The sequence below is a fragment of the Mobula hypostoma genome, chromosome 13 (assembly GCF_963921235.1).
Source record: "Mobula hypostoma chromosome 13, sMobHyp1.1, whole genome shotgun sequence".
NCBI lineage: Eukaryota > Metazoa > Chordata > Chondrichthyes > Myliobatiformes > Myliobatidae > Mobula > Mobula hypostoma.
The window spans coordinates 92,969,072-92,985,998 of NC_086109.1; the positions used below are offsets into that span (position 1 = coordinate 92,969,072).

Here is a 16,927-nt window from a genome sequence, read left to right on the forward strand (position 1 = left end):
GTCAGTGTCACGACAGGAGATCCGTGTGTCGTCGGGGGAGACGAAACATCTACGACCGTACGCCCAGAGACCCAGGATCTATGGGCACAGGCCTTGAAAAAAGCGACATAACGGACTTTTAACATCGTAAATCAGCGAGTCATTTGTTATGCCTCCCCTCTTGCTGTGAAACAGAGACACCTCATCCCCCCTTATTAGGGGGAGAGAGAGCCTGTGGTACGTCAAATACCGAGTGAAACGCAAAGTCTTTTGGATAACTGCAAGTCTGTATCTTTGCTGTTGCTTTGCCCACACTTGAGTGCTCGGTGACCGGTGTTGATGCCTTTTTTTTTTGCCAGTGGGGAGGTACTGTCGCTTGCTGTCACTTACTTGCGGGGGCGGGGGGGGCAGAGTTTTGGGGTTCTAACATTTAGCTGTCATTCATTCTTTGGGGCACTCCTCTTTGTGGATGGTTGCAAAGAAAAAGCATTTCAGGGTGTATATTGTATACATTTCTGACATTAATGTACCTTTGAAACCTTTGATCTGGATGAACAGTATTGCAAGACAAGCTTCTGACTATTTATTATTTATCTGGAGACACAGTGTGGAATAGGCCCTTCTGGAACTCCCGATTTAACTCTAGCCTAATCACAAGGCAATTCACAATGACCAATAAACCGGTACACCTTTGGACTGCAGGGGAAACCCACGTATATTCTAGGTCAGCCAATCTGTCCACTGGACTCAAATAGACTCAGACTCTCGGCAACGAGCCTTCCAGGTCTAGTATCATCTCTCAGGAAACAGCAGGAAGGGAATTTCTCCGGACCCACCTCCATCTGCCTGGTTCATCAGTCTCTTCAGTGTCGCCCCATTCCCTCAGCTCCCGAGACATTCACTCTGCATTGGATGGGCATGCACCCATAACAGTAGATCGCTGTCAGGATGCATCCCTGCACGTGTTTTTTTTTAAAAACAAGTGCAAAATGCTCAAAACAAGTCAATCAGCATTGTGTACAAAGTGCTGAAGCCCCCAGCGGGACCCTCAGCCGTGGACATGAGCGGCAAACTGGAGGATGTTTTCTCTTCCCAGTGCCAAACAACTTAGTCAAAAGATCTTCACTGGGACATTTGTATCTCAAGTCCTACCAGTGTGTGTTTCATCTTGTGGGCAAGTCTTCCTGAATTCCATGCACAGCCCTGTCCAATTACACACTCCCTATGTGAACATGGAAGCTCTGGCCCCGAACAAGACACGGAACAAGAAACCAACCAGTACAATCACTCGAACAACATACATCAAAGTTGCTGGTGAACGCAGCAGGCCAAGCAGCATCTATAGGAAGAGGCGCAGTCGACGTTTGGGTTACTGGGATGGAAATACAATAAAAGCAAAACAAACAACCAAACAACCTGAAAGTAGGGATATCCCTTGTGCCAAGTTACATATAGAACACCACAGGCCCTTCAGCCCATAATGTTGTGCTGACCTTTTAACCTACTCCATGATAAATCTAACCCTCCCCTCCTACATAACCTTCCATTTTTCTTTCATTCAAAAGTTTCTAAAATGTCCCAAACTTTATCTCCTCTACCACTACCCCTGACAGCGTGTTCCACACACTCATCGTTCTGCGGAAAGAACTTGCCTCTGATACTCTATACTTCCCTCCAATCACTCCTCCTACTAGCCATTTTCATGCTGGGGAGAAAGGTCTCTGGATATCCACACGATCTATGCTCTTATACACGAGAAATTTAAATTTAGTGAATAACAAAAATTAAAAAGCAATCAGTAAGTGACCACGGATGCTAGCAGGTTGTTCGCTAACATCCAGCCAGCCTCCCTCACCATCACGTGCACCCACTCTCACAGGTTCATTCAATCATACAACATTCAGCTCAAGGATTTATTAGCTTTGCTCATTCCATGAATTACATACAAAAGGCATTTCGAGTCCAATCCATTTGCATTGAAAGCTTCAAGTACATGACAGATTTTAACTCAAGGGGCCCATACATAATTCGACACTCTTGCTCACTGTGCATAGCCGGTAAACTCAAAGTTCAAAGTAAATATCAAAGTATGTATATGTCACCATATACTACCCCGAGATTCATTTTCTTGCAGACACAGTAGAAGAAATACAAAAAAAAAAGAAAACCTGAACGTGTGGATAGTCAGAGGCTTTTTCCCAGGGCTGAAATGGTTGCCACAAGAGGACACAGGTTTAAGGTGCTGGGGAGTAGGTACAGAGGAGATGTCAGGAGAAAGTTTGTTGTTTTTTATAAATTAAATGCAGACAGTGGTGAGTGTGTGGAATGGGCTGCCGGCAACAGTGGTGGAGGCGGATACGATAGGGTCTTTTGGATAGGTACATGGAGCTTAGAAAAATAGAGGGTAAAGCCTAGTAATTTCTACAGTCGGGACATGTTCGGCACAACTTTGTGGGCCTAAGGTCCTGTATTGTGCTGTAGGTTTTCTACGTTTCTATACACTTCACAGACTTGAGAATGTCTTGACAGTGCCCACAGGACCTGCTGACAGCACACTCCACAGGCATGTCAAATCCCCCACTGCGCAATTATTAAAACCTTCTGTGGCAACTCTACACACAGGCTTGATCACGGCAAGTTCAAAGTCACCCAGTGCACAACGTGCATGTAGAAACACACTTATCTGATACTACCGAACAACACATTCAGCTGGTGAAACGGGCTGAAATTCAACTGCACAAAAGCAGATATCAGGAGATTTAACCTCCCCATCACCTGAGGGTGGGGTGGGGGTCGAGATACCACAAAATGCTGAAATATCCATTCTCAAGGAAGTACCACCAGCCATAAAACACGAGCAGATTTAGGCCATTTGGCCCATCGAGTCTGGTCTGCCATTCCAGCATGGCTGATTTACTAACCCTCTCAACCCCATTCTCCTGCCTTCTCCCCATAATCGTTGACTCCCCTGTTTCTACAAGGTCACACAAGCCAGGAAGGTGGAGCAGAGCAAGGCCAGGCACACCCACAGGAACTTGCAGCATGGATATTGACATTCTGCTTTTTGCACAAAGGTCTTTACAGTATATATAATTTTCCAATTCAGAGATACACTCAGTAACAGGCCCTTCCAGTCTAACGAGCTCGTGCCACCCAATTACACCCATGTGAACAATTAACCCGTACGTACAGGTTAGTTTTCATAGCTATCTCTCACTGTATACACGGCACTAAAGTCAACTTCAAACCTGATAAAGCCAAACTCATTTGATCACAAACACAAAATCTGCAGACACTGGAAATCCAAAGCAACACACACACACACACAGTGCTGGAGGAACCCAGCATGTCAGGCAGCATCTACAGAAAAACAGTAAACAGTCGACATTTGCGGCCGAGACCCTTCAAGAGTAAATGTCGACTGTTTACTCTTTTCCTGGACTGCTCAGTTCCTCCAGCATTGAGAGAAACTCATTTGACACCTGTATACATGCAATAGTTGCCTACAGAGTAATAGGAATTGGTGACACATCATACAACCTGCCTCAGTCCCAGAACAATTTCACACTCAGGCCCAAGGTACGTGTACCACCAGTCCTGGGGGGTGCTGGAGATTAAACTGCCATGTACCTGGAGGGGAGTCAATAGTTTCACAGGAAGAGTAATAAAATGGACACCAGGTTTGGCATCATGTTGTGAAATTTGTTTTCTGGCAGCAGTAACAGTGAGACAAATTATCACAAGTTACAAAAAGAAATCCTCAACAATTAGTGCAGAAAGAGAGCAAAACCTGAGGATCGTTCTGAGATCTGATGGTGGATGGGGAGAAAGGCAGCTCCTAAAACATTTGGGTGTGGGTCTTTCAGGCTCCTGCATCCCCTCCCCGAGTAATCGTGGGAAGAGGGCATGTCCTGGGTGGTGAGATTCCTTAATGATGGATGCCAGCCTCCGAGGCATCACCTTCTGCAGACGGTGGGAGGCTAGTGCACAAGGAGCTGGCTGAGGTTACAACCCTCTGCAGCCTTTTCTCATCCTGTGCAGTGGGAGGCTCCACACTACACAGTAATGCAGCTCCCTGGGATGTCCATGGAAATTTGATAACCTTGGCTGACAGCCTGTCCTGGGATTGGAGGACCGTATGTTGCTGGATGGGGAGGGAGGGAAGAGGCTTGTTTTTCTGCAGTTGTCGTGTTGCTTGTTGTGTCGTTCTGAATACCGTGGGTGTGCACTGGTGCACGATGTGTGGAGACACTTGCGGGCTGCCCCCAGCACATCTGCAGGTCGTGTTGGTTGTTAACACAAAACTCATTGCACTCTTTCAATGCACACACGTTAACTAAATGTGAACCTCGTCGAGTCAAGACATCGGCAGGAGTTCTCTGATGTACTGATTGACAGGTTGACATTAGACCGGGCAAGCTCTTCAGGGAGGACGCGTCATTGGTGCGGTTACTAACACACAGCATCAAGCAGCGTTGCTTCTGTAACCATGGTGATGCAGCTACTCAAGGCAGGCTGGAGGTAGGGAGGGTACCAGCAACCCCGAGACCAATTTAGCTCAGTAATTCTGCTCACCGACACGAGATGCAGCGCCCAAGAGGGGTCAGAATACTGTACAACTGATTGATGTGCAGGAGGAAATACCCCACAGAAGAAGCCCACACGAGAGCAGCAAGAGAGCCATTAAACCTGCATTATTGCTTCCTCTCCTCCAGGAAGGCTCCCATTGTAATACGTAGAGCAGACACGCGTTCATATTCGGCCTCACTACACTAACTTACAAAAAACATCAACAAGAATTCTCCAAAGGACAAACGTGGAACAGCAGAGTTACTAATCGCCTGAGTAGGAAGGCAAATTAATACTAACTTCATTCTATTTATACAACAGGCCTTTAAAGTTTCAACACTTCCCAAGGCGTTTCACAAGAGCGTCATAGAAATTTTAACACTTACACATCACCACACACATCTTTAATAGAGGATGGAGAAGGCTGCACAGATCAGGCAGGATTTGAACTTCAAAACTCCTTCAAGTCTTGCTCCTTGTTCTATTAAACTTGTACAATCGACAGAGCTGAATGATCCCACCACCAAACTATGTCATATGGAGACCCTGGTGTGTCATCCTCAAACCCACTGAGGTATTCGACACAGATCAGAAAGTTGTGCATCGTTTGATTCAACCACCAGTCTGAGGATATCACCACACTTCTGGCACCAATATAGCATGCCCACAACTTACTACCTCGAATGCCTTTGGAATGTGGGAGGAAACCCACACAGTCACGGGGAGAACGTACCAACTCTTCCAGACGGCGTCAGGAATTGAACCCCGATCTTACAGCTGGCGCGGTAAAGCGTTACGCTAACCACGATACCGTGCCACCAATCGAAGTTCTTGTTAAACCGAGGCTTCCTCCAGCCAGGGCTTCCAAAGATAGGGCTCCACAGACCCCTCGGTTAATGATAGGGGTAAACGGCATTAAAATGGTTGCAAGTTCCCAGGAAACTCCACGAAGACAGACAAGGAGGGTGGAGTCAATATTTCACATTCAACCAGCATCACAAGTACAGATCAACAGGGTCATGTGTCAAACTGCTGTTTGCCCCAAGCAAAACTGCAGAATGGAGTAACCAGCTTCGTAGACCCACCCACTCTCGATTTAAACAGTTGTACGAGGAATGGGTGGAGAAAAAAAAAACACTCGCTTGATGCATTCCATCGCTGGTGAATTCACTGCGCTCAAAAAGTAACACCTGCAGCCGAAGAATTCTAGAAAATCAGGGGTCCAGCCCACGATAAGTCAGGGGTCTGACCCACCACCATCCCCTTGAATGTACACTGAGCATAATGTTACACTTGGGAGCGGACATGGACATGTCTGACAATTAAAACAGCAGAGATTAAGAAACAGCATCGCAGCAGCTGGTTGAGCCAACAGTACAGCAACAGGACCTCAGTCCACACTCTGCTCCGAGCAGAACGCCAAATCAAACTAAATCTCTTCGGCAAAAAAAAAACAACACAAAAATGCCGGAGGTCAGACAACAGCTGGAGAAATGAATAAACAGGCAACAGCTCAGGCCGAGACCCTTCTTCAGGACTGGAAAGGGTAGGGGAAGATGCCAGAGCAGAAAGTTTGTGGGGCGGGGGGGAGGAGGAGGATAGCTAGGTGAAGGCAGGTGGGTGGGAAAGGGCGAGGCTGGAGAGGAGAGTGGACCATAAGAGAAAGGGGAGGAAGGGGGATGCCAGAGTGAGGTGACAGGCAGGTGAGAAGAGGTAAGAGACTATAGTGGAGAATTGGGGTGGGGGGGGAAAGAAAGAGAAAGGAGGGGATTTTATTTTAAAACTGGAATCGATATTCATTCCATCAGGTTGGAGGTTAACCTGACAGAATACAAGATGGTGTCCCTCCACTCATCTTGCCACTATCTCTTCTGCCTGGATATGACCCATATCCTCCATTCCCTGTAAAACTAGTGTCTATACAACACTATCATATCTGCCTCCATCACCATCAGCTGGCAGCTCAATCCACACACCCAGAACGACAAAAGCAAAAGCTGGACCAGAAAACAGCCTCTAACTTCGGCCCCTCTCACTTCAAAAGTAGGTGCTCTGGTATCCGACAGTGCAGCTTAGGAGAAAGATTCGAGCTGTCTACATCATCGGCGCCTTTTATCATTTCTGCACGTGTTCAGATGTGGAGGCAGTAGAGCAGCCTGAAGATCCGCCGTCACATTTCCGAATGGTCCATGAACACTACCTGGTTTTGCACTGTCCGTTTATATTTAGCTGAGGGGTGACACGCAGTATTCAGTACAATTTCCCAGATCCTGATCTGGGCCAAAGGGCCTGTACTGTAATGTTCTACTCTACTCTTTTATTCTGCGCAGCAGAGCAGACAGGGCCTTGCCCAGTCTTGCCACACCTGACAGCAGAGAACTGTCATTGTTCTTGCCCACACCAAACCCTACACAACAGGTCAGAGTCCAACACCAGCTACGATGAGAAGCCATAGTGTCCAGGTCGCTCTGGACGACCAAGGTCCAACTCCTTTCCCTCAACTTGATGCAACTTATCCAATCGGACTGCACATTCGAGCTCAGCTGACTTCAGATCAGAGCCAAGCAGACTGCAGGCGGAGAGGACGATGTTCAACCCCACATCGCTCAGACTGCCATATTCATTCGGCAATCATCCAGCATGGCATCCCACCTTCGGAGGCCGAATTTCATAGGTTCAGATCCGACACCGGAGAACTCCAAGCAGAAGGAAATATCGATGAAGGGTCTTGGCCCAGAACTGAAGATATAAAACCTCAAGAGGTCAATAGGATGTCTGGAAGCTGAGGCAGGATGGCCGTGGCCCCATGGCAAGTTAAAGCCCAATGTCTGTGAATCCACAAGTCCACTGGCAGCCTGTGTGGAGGAACAGTACTAGTTTTGCTGTTGTTATTTTGTTGTTTACTGTGTGGTGTTGTTCTGCCAACCACTGTGGGCATCACTACTGGCTGCTTCCAGCCCACCCTGGGTTGGTAATGCAAATGATGCATTTCACTGTACGTTTCCATGTTAATGTGATAAATAGAGTCTGAAACATTGACTGCTCATTCCCCTCCATAGATGCTGTCTGACCTGCCGAGTTCCGCCAGCGTTTCGTGTGCGTTGCTCAGGAAATCCTGCCTGGTGCTCGAGAAATAAGCCTGGGTGGTACGTACCCAACGACCGAAGGCCGGGTCTGCACCGGTGGGTGTCACAGCGCGGAGGCAGGACTCCTGGCTGACCAACTGCAGGCTGACCATCGATCATCTATTTATGCTGCTCCCATTTCAACAACAGGAGTCATAATGAATGGTCTCACCCCCAGAATGTCGACCTTTTAATCCTCTCCGTAGATACTGCCTGACCTGCTGAGTTCCTCCAGCATTTTGGGAGTTGCTGCTGATACAGATGATAGATTTTTTTTTAAACTTTATTAACCTGAACTTAAATGCCAAAGCAGCTGTGGAATTTAGACTCTGAATTAATTGAATCAACTCTGGACCGAGACTGGTTACCTCATTACAGGAAGGATGTGGATTCTTTGGAGAGTGCAGAGTAGGTTTGCCAGGATGCTGCCTGGATTAGAGTATGGTTTTAAGAGTATAGGCTGAGGGAGCTAGGGCTTTTCTCTTTAGAGGATGTGAGGCGACTTGAAAGAGGTGGACACAGTAAGAGGCATACTATAGATACAGTGAATAACCAAAAACTTTATCCCAGGGTGGAAATGGCCAATATGAAAGGGCATAATTTTAAACGTGATTGGAGGGAAGTATGGGGGTTGGGGGAAGGTCAAAGGTAGTCTTTTTTAAATCTGTGGAACGCACTGCCAGGGATGGTGGTAGAGGCAGGTACATTGGGGTTATTTAAGAAAGTCAGACATGTATGAAAGAAAAATGTACAGCAAGGCAGGAGGGAAGGATTAGATTGACCTTGAAGTTAAAAGGTTGGCACGATATTATGAGCCGAAGGGCCTGTTCAGAGCTGTAATGTTCTGTGAACAACAATCTCAAACCCTTAATTCCATCTAAAACATAGAACATGGACACATTAGCTGGCTTGCTGCCCAGCCCCAGATCCAGAACGGCATCTCCTCTGGTCGGCTTGTCCATGTATTGAGCCAGGATTCCTTCCTGGACACAGCTGACAAATTCCGCCCCATCTAAACCTTTTGCACCAAGGAGGTGCCAATCAATATTAGAGATGTTGGCGTCACCCATGACAACAACCCTGTTACTTTCCACCTTTCCAAGATGTGCCTCCTGATCTGTTCCTCCACATTATCTACTACCGTTGGGAGGGGTTGATAGCTTGGTCCCAATAGACTTCCACCACACCGACTCAGTAGACAATCCCCAGGACATTCTCCCTTTCTGCAGCTGTGACACTATTCCCGATTAGTAACGTCACTCCCCCAGCTCTTTTACCTCCCTCCCTGTCCCTTCTGAAACTTATAAACCCGGGAACATCCTGCCCTCAAGGGATTAGTGGCAACTGTTCCCGAGACTGGAATAGTATTAAAATGACACACTCCAACCCATCCCACTGACTGCAATTTTGCCCCATCAAGATCACAAGACATAGAAGCAGAATTAGGTCACTTGGCTCATCAAGTCTTCACCTCGGCACAGCCAAGAAGGGCCAAAAGGCCTGTTTCTGTGCTGTAGTTTCTATGGTTCTATTTGATCACAACTGATTTACTATCCCACTCAACCCCATTCTCCCTGTAATCTTCCACACCCTAACTAATCAAGAACCCATCAACCTCCACTTTAAATATACTCAACGACTTGGCCTCCACAGCCGCCTGTGGCAATGGATTCCACAGGCTCACCACCCTCTGCCTACAGTAATTCCTCATCTCTGTTCTAAAGGGACGTCCTTCTATTCTGAGGCTGTGCCCTCTGGTCCAAGACTCATCCACTATAGGAAACATTCTTTCCTTTTAGCTATTCAATAATCGATGGGTCTCAATGAGAACTGCACCCCCCCCCCACCAATTCTTCTAAACTCCAGCAAGTACAGGCCCAGAGCCATTAAACCTACACATCATTAACTGCAATTCTTCCTCAGACTCCCCAACTCTGTCATAGTCATCTTAGACTTCTTGAACTCTACACCCTGCACCATTCTGGCCTTTTACGTGATGTTCTCACCGTATCTTATTACCATGTATACAGTTTACAATAAGGCTGCACCCGAGCAAGGGATTTCATTACACCTTGGCTCTTGTCTGACAATATCCTCATCTGAATTGGTGCCAGCAAGACTGCAGCCAGGGCTCGTGACGCAAGGGACGAAAAACCATTGTCCGCATGTTTGTTGCTGGTTTAACCGCCCTGTACAGAAGCCAGTCACCCACCTCGGCCTGGGGACGGCAGGCCCCTAATCTCATGAAATCAGAGACAAGGGCGCCACAGTAACATACAAAAAAGCTGGAGGAACTCAGCAGGTCAGGCAGCATCCGCGGAAAGGTACACAAAGTCGACGTTTCGGGCCATGTGATTTAACCGCCGTCCGGTGAAACGAGGAGAGAACCCTCCCCCATTGAAACCCAAGCCAAAACAACTCTCAAGTCCCCTGCCCTCTCACTCTGCGACCAACACATCCCTCCCATCAATAGTCATACTGAAACCCCGCAAGAACAGCCATTAAATCCACGCTTTCATAAAACACGCACAAACTATGTTTTTTTTTAAAAAGGACACCGAAAATAAAAGTCAGCTTATTTTTTTGTGTTAATTCCGGGAACAACCACTCAATTGTACACGCCTTCTCACCTCAAGCTGGTGGTCTGGTAGGGGTGGATGTGTGTGGGGGGGTAGGGGAATATGGGGCAAACCCACACAAAAGCCCGCTTGCAGGAGACAACAAAAGGAGCCCTGTCCCTTTAAACTGCTGACATTAGATTACCCAAGTTTCGCATTACGTCTAATTAGTAGCATGGGGCTCTCTGGGAACCTGACACCAGCCGATGTTTCAACAGGACACAGCCATCGAGGCAAGAATTGGCAGCCTGCTCAAAGCTGAAGCAGCAGCGCCAACTAGCGGCACAGCGCGAAAGTGCCGCCACCTCCGGCCAAAAGAAACCATACACAAAACCACGCCAGGATCTCCAAACCCCGACCTGCAGGGATACCTGGACTTCTACAGCAAACTCATTCTTACCTGCTTATGCATTTCAATGTTCAGACCATAAGACATCTCGTAATACTGAAACAGAAATCAAATGCGTTAAGTTAAATTCTGCTGCGACCAACGCATTTGCCCTCGATGTGCCCCCTAAAACAAGATCTATGGCTACGGAAACCACAGATTGCCAACTCCTGGACAACATGCATACCCTGCTGACTCTGTGCTTTCTGAATTATTAATCCAAATATACTAGCCCATATCTACATAGGTGCTGAATTTTCGTGACGATTAACCAGTGACAGGGGCCAGGACAAAAATAAACTTATTAGGCGCTACATTGAAACTTAATGCATCTACAAACAAGTACACCAACTTTTAATGACAGTTTGCATACAGAATGTTTTAGAACCTCCTGAAATTCTTCACAGGAGTTGGTGCGTGTGACAATATTTACGTCATGCCCATCTCCAACCGACTACTAACGGCAATTCAGTAACTGGAAAATGTAATATGGATTATTAAGAATAACACGAGAAAGCATACGCACTCACCATAACATAGTGACGTTGCATCTCCGTTTTTTCATTCGCGAGTTTATCACATTCCATCTTTAAACTGAAAGAGGGAAGGAAAAAAGGTGTCAGATTGCAAAAAAAATAAGGGGGGAGGGGGCCGGGGAACCGAGACTGTGTCAACACATTATCCAAACAATGAGCTTACATCACAGGCTGAATAATTCAGAGACTGTTTACATGGAATGCACTAACCTACACGAGGCAAATTAATGGCTGATTGCTCAATATTATCTCGTTAAATACGCAATCTTATTATCTGAAGCAGGGTGGGGGGGAAGGGAGGGCAGGGGGTGAAGAGATGGAGGGAGGAGACGATCTGGGGCGTCAGGTGTGAGCGGTTCTAGAGCAGAATCTTCTGTGCCTAGTCCGGCGCCGGGCGGCGTCTCCGTTCCCCACCTGTGATACTGCGCCTGCAAGAACTGAAATTCCTCTTTGATCCGGTCGCATGATTCGGCCACGGTGAATTTGAACGGTTGAGAGGGCTGATGCGGGGCCTGAAAGCAGAAGAGGAATTTCAAAACAAAACCAGAGAGGGTGGCAAAACCCTACTTCCCCCCACATACACAATAAAACAAATCCAGGCTGTCCTAAAACAACCCAGGATAAACGCATCGCTGCTTTTAAACACCAAACAAACTCGTGATATTCAAAGTTAAAAAAAAAGGCTTGCGGTCGCCAAAAAGATTGATGCACACTTACCGGGTGCCTGCTTTGTGGATACATCTCTTGAACAATGTATCCCTGACCAAGGATACTCTAGGTAGATGCAAGTCGGCGGCTAAACGTAGCAATAACACAAAAACAACACACACACACACACACACAGCTGTAAAGAAGTCCACCGCCACGCCGCTCAGGATCGGAACCACTCCCAGTGCTACAAGAACAAAGCAATAAGACCTCTCCGGCGGAGGCGAGGTTTTACAAGTCCCTTTGTGCGGGCAAGTAAAGGGGGGCCGACGGCGCTTCGCACTTGGGCTCGCAGATCATTTCACAGTCTCGGTCGGCCTCACCGGCCCGAAGATTTTTTTTAAAAATCGTGGGAGGTAAAAAAAAGCTATCTCACGTATTGGAGAAATAAAAAGTAGTACAGAAAAGACCAGTTTACTCCCTGCAGAGAGAACCAAAATAAAGATAAAGTGGCGTCCGCTTCGGAAGGCGCGGGTGGATTCGGAACGTTGACCCGGGGTCTGTAGGATCCGGAGAGCCGGCTGAGAACGTCGATGGTCCGGGGCAGATTCTGAAATCGAGCGCTCAGCAGCGTGAGCGAGTATCTCCCGGTTCCAAAGGACAGGCAGCAGCTAACACTCCACAAGCACGCATTCTGGCAGGGATCGCAGCCCCGGCAGGGACCACAACAACAACAGCAAAATCGCACTAATCTTCCATTAAGTTCAGCACCAGGGCGACGTTTGCATCTGACCAGAGCTGCGAGTCCATTTCCTGCCTGGCTCGCCGATATTTGCGAAGACGGGGCGCTGATTTGCGCCGGGTGCGGAAGGTGTCCGTACGAGACGCAGGCGATCACAGGGAGAATGCCACACACAGACACTCCACGCGGCTTCCCCCTTCTCCTGTCTGTGTCTGTTTCTATTTCACTCGCCCCCACCGCACTTCGACTCCGGCCCCGCTTCCCCCCTCCCAGGCTGCCGCTAGAGCCTGACCATATTTGGGTGGAAAGTAACCGAGGCTCCACCGGGCCGACTGGCCAATCGGCGAGCTCGGGACCCCACGTGGGGCCGGAGTGGGCTGGGGAAAGAAGGGCGGGGCCCGGCCGACGCTGAGCCACCCGTATGGTGGAAGAAGACGACCAATAGCGTCCGCCTCGCGTATCAACTGTGATTGTGGTTGGTCATCGGCCCCAGCATCTGTCAATCATAAAGGCACGGGGGCGGGCTCTCCATGAACTGTCAATCAAACCCACGAGGGGGGCCTGGCGCGCTGACAAATGCCTTCGATTCTACCTAGTGCTTGCAAATAACCACTGGAATGTAGCTTAATTAGTTTTGAATGTCTTTTGCCGAGCAGCTCAAACAATCTGTCAGTACCATGTGGTAAAAGGATCTGTGTGGAAAAAAAGGGATAAAAGAAGAAAATTCGAAGCAGCCACATATTTTTAAATAAACATTAATAAAAACTGATGATCACATCTCTTCAAATCCCATCAGCTCTGGTGACAGTCCATACTTAGCAAATGTTAATCACAAAATGTCTTTTAAAAGGAGTCGGGCCAATTTAAACACTCGCATAACATGAAGATGTATATAAGTGTTTTTCTCCCCATGTTAATTCTGTATAAAATAGATGTCTATTATTTAAATTTAATATTTACACGTTCTCGGTAACTTTAAAACCCTTCCTTATCATCCCGGGTTAACGGCAATAAGGAGAACTTTTACATAGAAATTAATGTGCACGTATTTTCATTAAAACAGGGGGCATCCCAAATACTTTTTTTCTCTCTAAAAGGATAGTTAGCTTGCAATTTAAAATGTTTTGCTCTTTGCGAGTTGCTCCAACTCGTGGAGGATTAGGAAAACCAAAATCGAGCCACTGACGGCAGATGGCCACCAGTAAATCCAGCTGGAATTTCAGAAGACACCTCTTCGCCCAGAGGGAGTACTTGGTGCATTTAAGGAAAGGTTAGTCTAAAAGAGTGGAGAGTTATATTTATCGAGCAACACGAGGAAAGAAAATAGGAGGGAGGCCAGTGCGCTCTGGTTGGGCCGAACGGCCTATTTTGCCTGTAAATCCAGTGTAAAACGGACCCCCCCCCCACTATCTCCAGAGATTGTTCATTCCCACTTCTGCCTGCTCTGTCATTACAAGTACGTTCTTAAATAAAACAAAGAAAAATATCTTATTTTGTTTGCATCTTCTCGCGATCTGTTTCATCCTATAAATTATGACCTTAGTGTATAAATCTCAAGCGCTTGACAATTATTTTTAAAGTGTTCAATGTCTGTTCGAGTCCTAATTGGATACGTTTCAACTGTTTATATTACATGAAGTGTCAGGGTCATTTGCTACTGAAAGATTAGTTTTCATTGGCCGGTTAATTGAGAACGCTGGAAACATCCCACGTGGGATTGAAACTGACTGGCAACAGCTTGGCTGAAATGTGACGGTAGGAGGGAAATCCAGGGATGGAGCATTTCACTCTGGAGCAGCACCGGTACACACAGAAACCACATCTGAACCCTGAAACAAGTTGCTCCCGTTACCGGATGATCTGGAGAACCTGAATTATGAGGAAAGATTGAATAGGTCAGGACTGCATTCCTTGGAACGTAGAAGAGGGGAGATTTAATCAAGATATACAAAATTATGAGGGGTTTAGATAGGGTAAATGCAAGCAGGCGTTTTCCACTGAGGTTGGGTGGGACTGCAATCAGAGGTCATGGGTGAAGGGTGAGCAGTTTAAGAACATGAGGGGAAAGTCCCTCACGCAGAAGTTTGTGAGAGCATGCAACAAGCTGTCCGCGCATGCCAGCTCGATTTCAACGTTTAAGGAAAGTTTCAGTAGATCAATGAGAGTAGGCAGTTTAAATGGTTTGGCACAGGCTAGATGGGCCGAAGGACCTATATCTGTGTGCTGTACTTTTTTTATGACTCTACGTCTCTATCCGAGGACCAGGAGACACAGTGGTAATACCAGGGAATTCAAATTGGATTATTATTGTCACATATAAGTGCAGTGAAAACCCTCAATACACTGGTGTGATAAAATGGGTGCAGTAATCTTGAACACTGCCACTGAGCTTGGCCAAGTGGTTAAGGCGTTGGTCTAGTGATCTGAAGGTCGTGAGTTCGAGCCTCAGCTGAGGCAACGTTTGTGTCCTTGAGCAAGGCACTTAACCACACATTGCCCTGTGACGACACCGGTGCCAAGCTGTATCAACCCTAATGCCTTTCCTTTGGACAACATTGGTGTCGTGGAGAGGGGAGACTTGCAGCATGGGCAACTGCTAGTCTTCCATATAACCTTGCCCAGGCCTGCGCCCTGGAAACCTTCCAAGGTGCAAATCCATGGTCTCACGAGACTAACGGATGCCTATAAAATCTTGAACACAGGGATATCAGTTCAGAGCAAAGAAATCCCCATTTTAGTGAGCTAGGGCTTTTCTCTGTGGAGTGAAGGCAGATGTGAGGTGACTTGATAGAGGTGTACAGGTTGGTAAAAGGCACAGATAGAGTGGACAGCGAGAGACTTTTTCCCAGGGCAGAAATGGTAAATGTAAGGAGACACTGAAGGAAAGTATAGGGGAGATGTCAGCGGTAGGTTTTTTTTTAACACAGAATGTGGCCGGTATGTGGAATATGCTACCACGGGTGGTGACAGACACAGATACATTAGGGACATTTAAGGAACTTAAAGCACGTAGATGTTGCAAAATTGGGGTTTGTGTTGGAGGGAAGGGTTAAATTAAACTTGAGTAGATGCAAAGGTCAGCACAACATTGTAGGGCAAAAGCCCTGCACTCTGCTGAAAAATACCTCACAATTTTTGCTCTCTTTTTGCACTGGAGCAACTCAGTAGGTCAGGCAGCATCTATGGAGGGGAATAAACAGTCAGCGTTTCGGGCGAGTCCCGATGAAAGGTCTCGACCCAAAATGTCAACTGTTTACTCCTCTCCAAGCATTACGACGTAGGTCAGCGATAATAAACCTGATTCTGACTCCGTGCTGTAGGGTTCAAGCTCCTGAGCTGAGAAGTTCCTTTTCTCGGGAGTCTGGACCTTGTGGAACGATGTTCTCTGAAGCATCCACAGAGCAGAGCCAACGTAACAGAAGGGCAAGAGGGTGGTGAATCTGTGGAATTCAGCTGTGGAGGCCATGTCAATGGGTACGTTGAAGCTGGGGGCTCATAAGTTCTTGATTAGACAGACAGGGCGCCAAAGGTTACAGGGAGGAGAGGGTTGAGAAGGACAATAAATCAACCGTGACAGAATGGCAGAGGTGACTCAATGGGCTGAATGGCCTAATTCTGTTCCTGTTTGATATGGTCTTGCGAAGCAGGAGTAGGCCATTCAGCCCTTCAGATTCTCTACCATTGACATCATCTTCTACCACAGCACCACTACCCTGCACTGTCACCCACGTTGTTCCTCTTCATGAATACCCAAAATAAATCCATCAAGCTCCACCTCGACCGCCCTCTGTGACCGAGCCTCCACGCCCCCAATGTTTCACTGTCCAGTACAACTCTTCCCATCCCAGCTGTCTATGAAGGGATCTGACGTTTGACTGAACTATTGTGCACTCATTTAGATTTTCAGACAAGGTTCTGCTGAGGCCCGACGCAGGGAGTTGTTAGGACGCGTGCAGTTATAGGATGAAGTGCTGACAAGGCTGAGAACTGACTCTTGGTTAGATGCAAGGAATGGAAGTAAACAGGGCCGCCTCGGGTCGCTGGGCTGTTACTTGAGGTCTGCCACAGACTCCGCTCTTCACCAGCTATAACAATGGTTGCGAGGAACAGACATGCCTACCTTTGAGGATGATTGTGTGTAGGGACTGATTGTGGGTTTCAGGGAGTGGATGTTAGGAGAACACACACCAGTCCACCGAGGGGTGGAAGGGATAATCAGCTTCAAGTATTGGTTAGTGCTATGCTGTTACAACTCAGGACGCCTGAGTTTGGAGTTCAATCCCAGTGTCCCCCCTCACAATTTAGTAAACCTCCTCTCCATC

At 47.4% G+C, this 16,927-nt stretch overlaps 1 protein-coding gene across 13 annotated transcripts in view; it reads right to left on the reverse strand.

Moving 5' to 3' along the window:
* The window catches only part of LOC134355784 (transducin-like enhancer protein 3), an 83,123-nt gene extending 71,049 nt beyond the window's left edge, over positions 1-12,074 (reverse strand). For all 13 annotated transcript variants that reach the window (XM_063066192.1, XM_063066190.1, XM_063066191.1 and 10 more), the window contains exons 1-4: positions 11,933-12,074; positions 11,630-11,727; positions 11,210-11,273; positions 10,692-10,736 (exon numbers count right to left, since the gene is read on the reverse strand). In XM_063066192.1, the coding sequence (XP_062922262.1) occupies positions 10,692-10,736; positions 11,210-11,273; positions 11,630-11,727; positions 11,933-11,956 (231 nt within the window). In that variant the 5' untranslated portion in view covers positions 11,957-12,074. The remainder of the gene's footprint in view (positions 1-10,691; positions 10,737-11,209; positions 11,274-11,629; positions 11,728-11,932) is intronic.
* Positions 12,075-16,927: the final 4,853 nt, after the last annotated feature.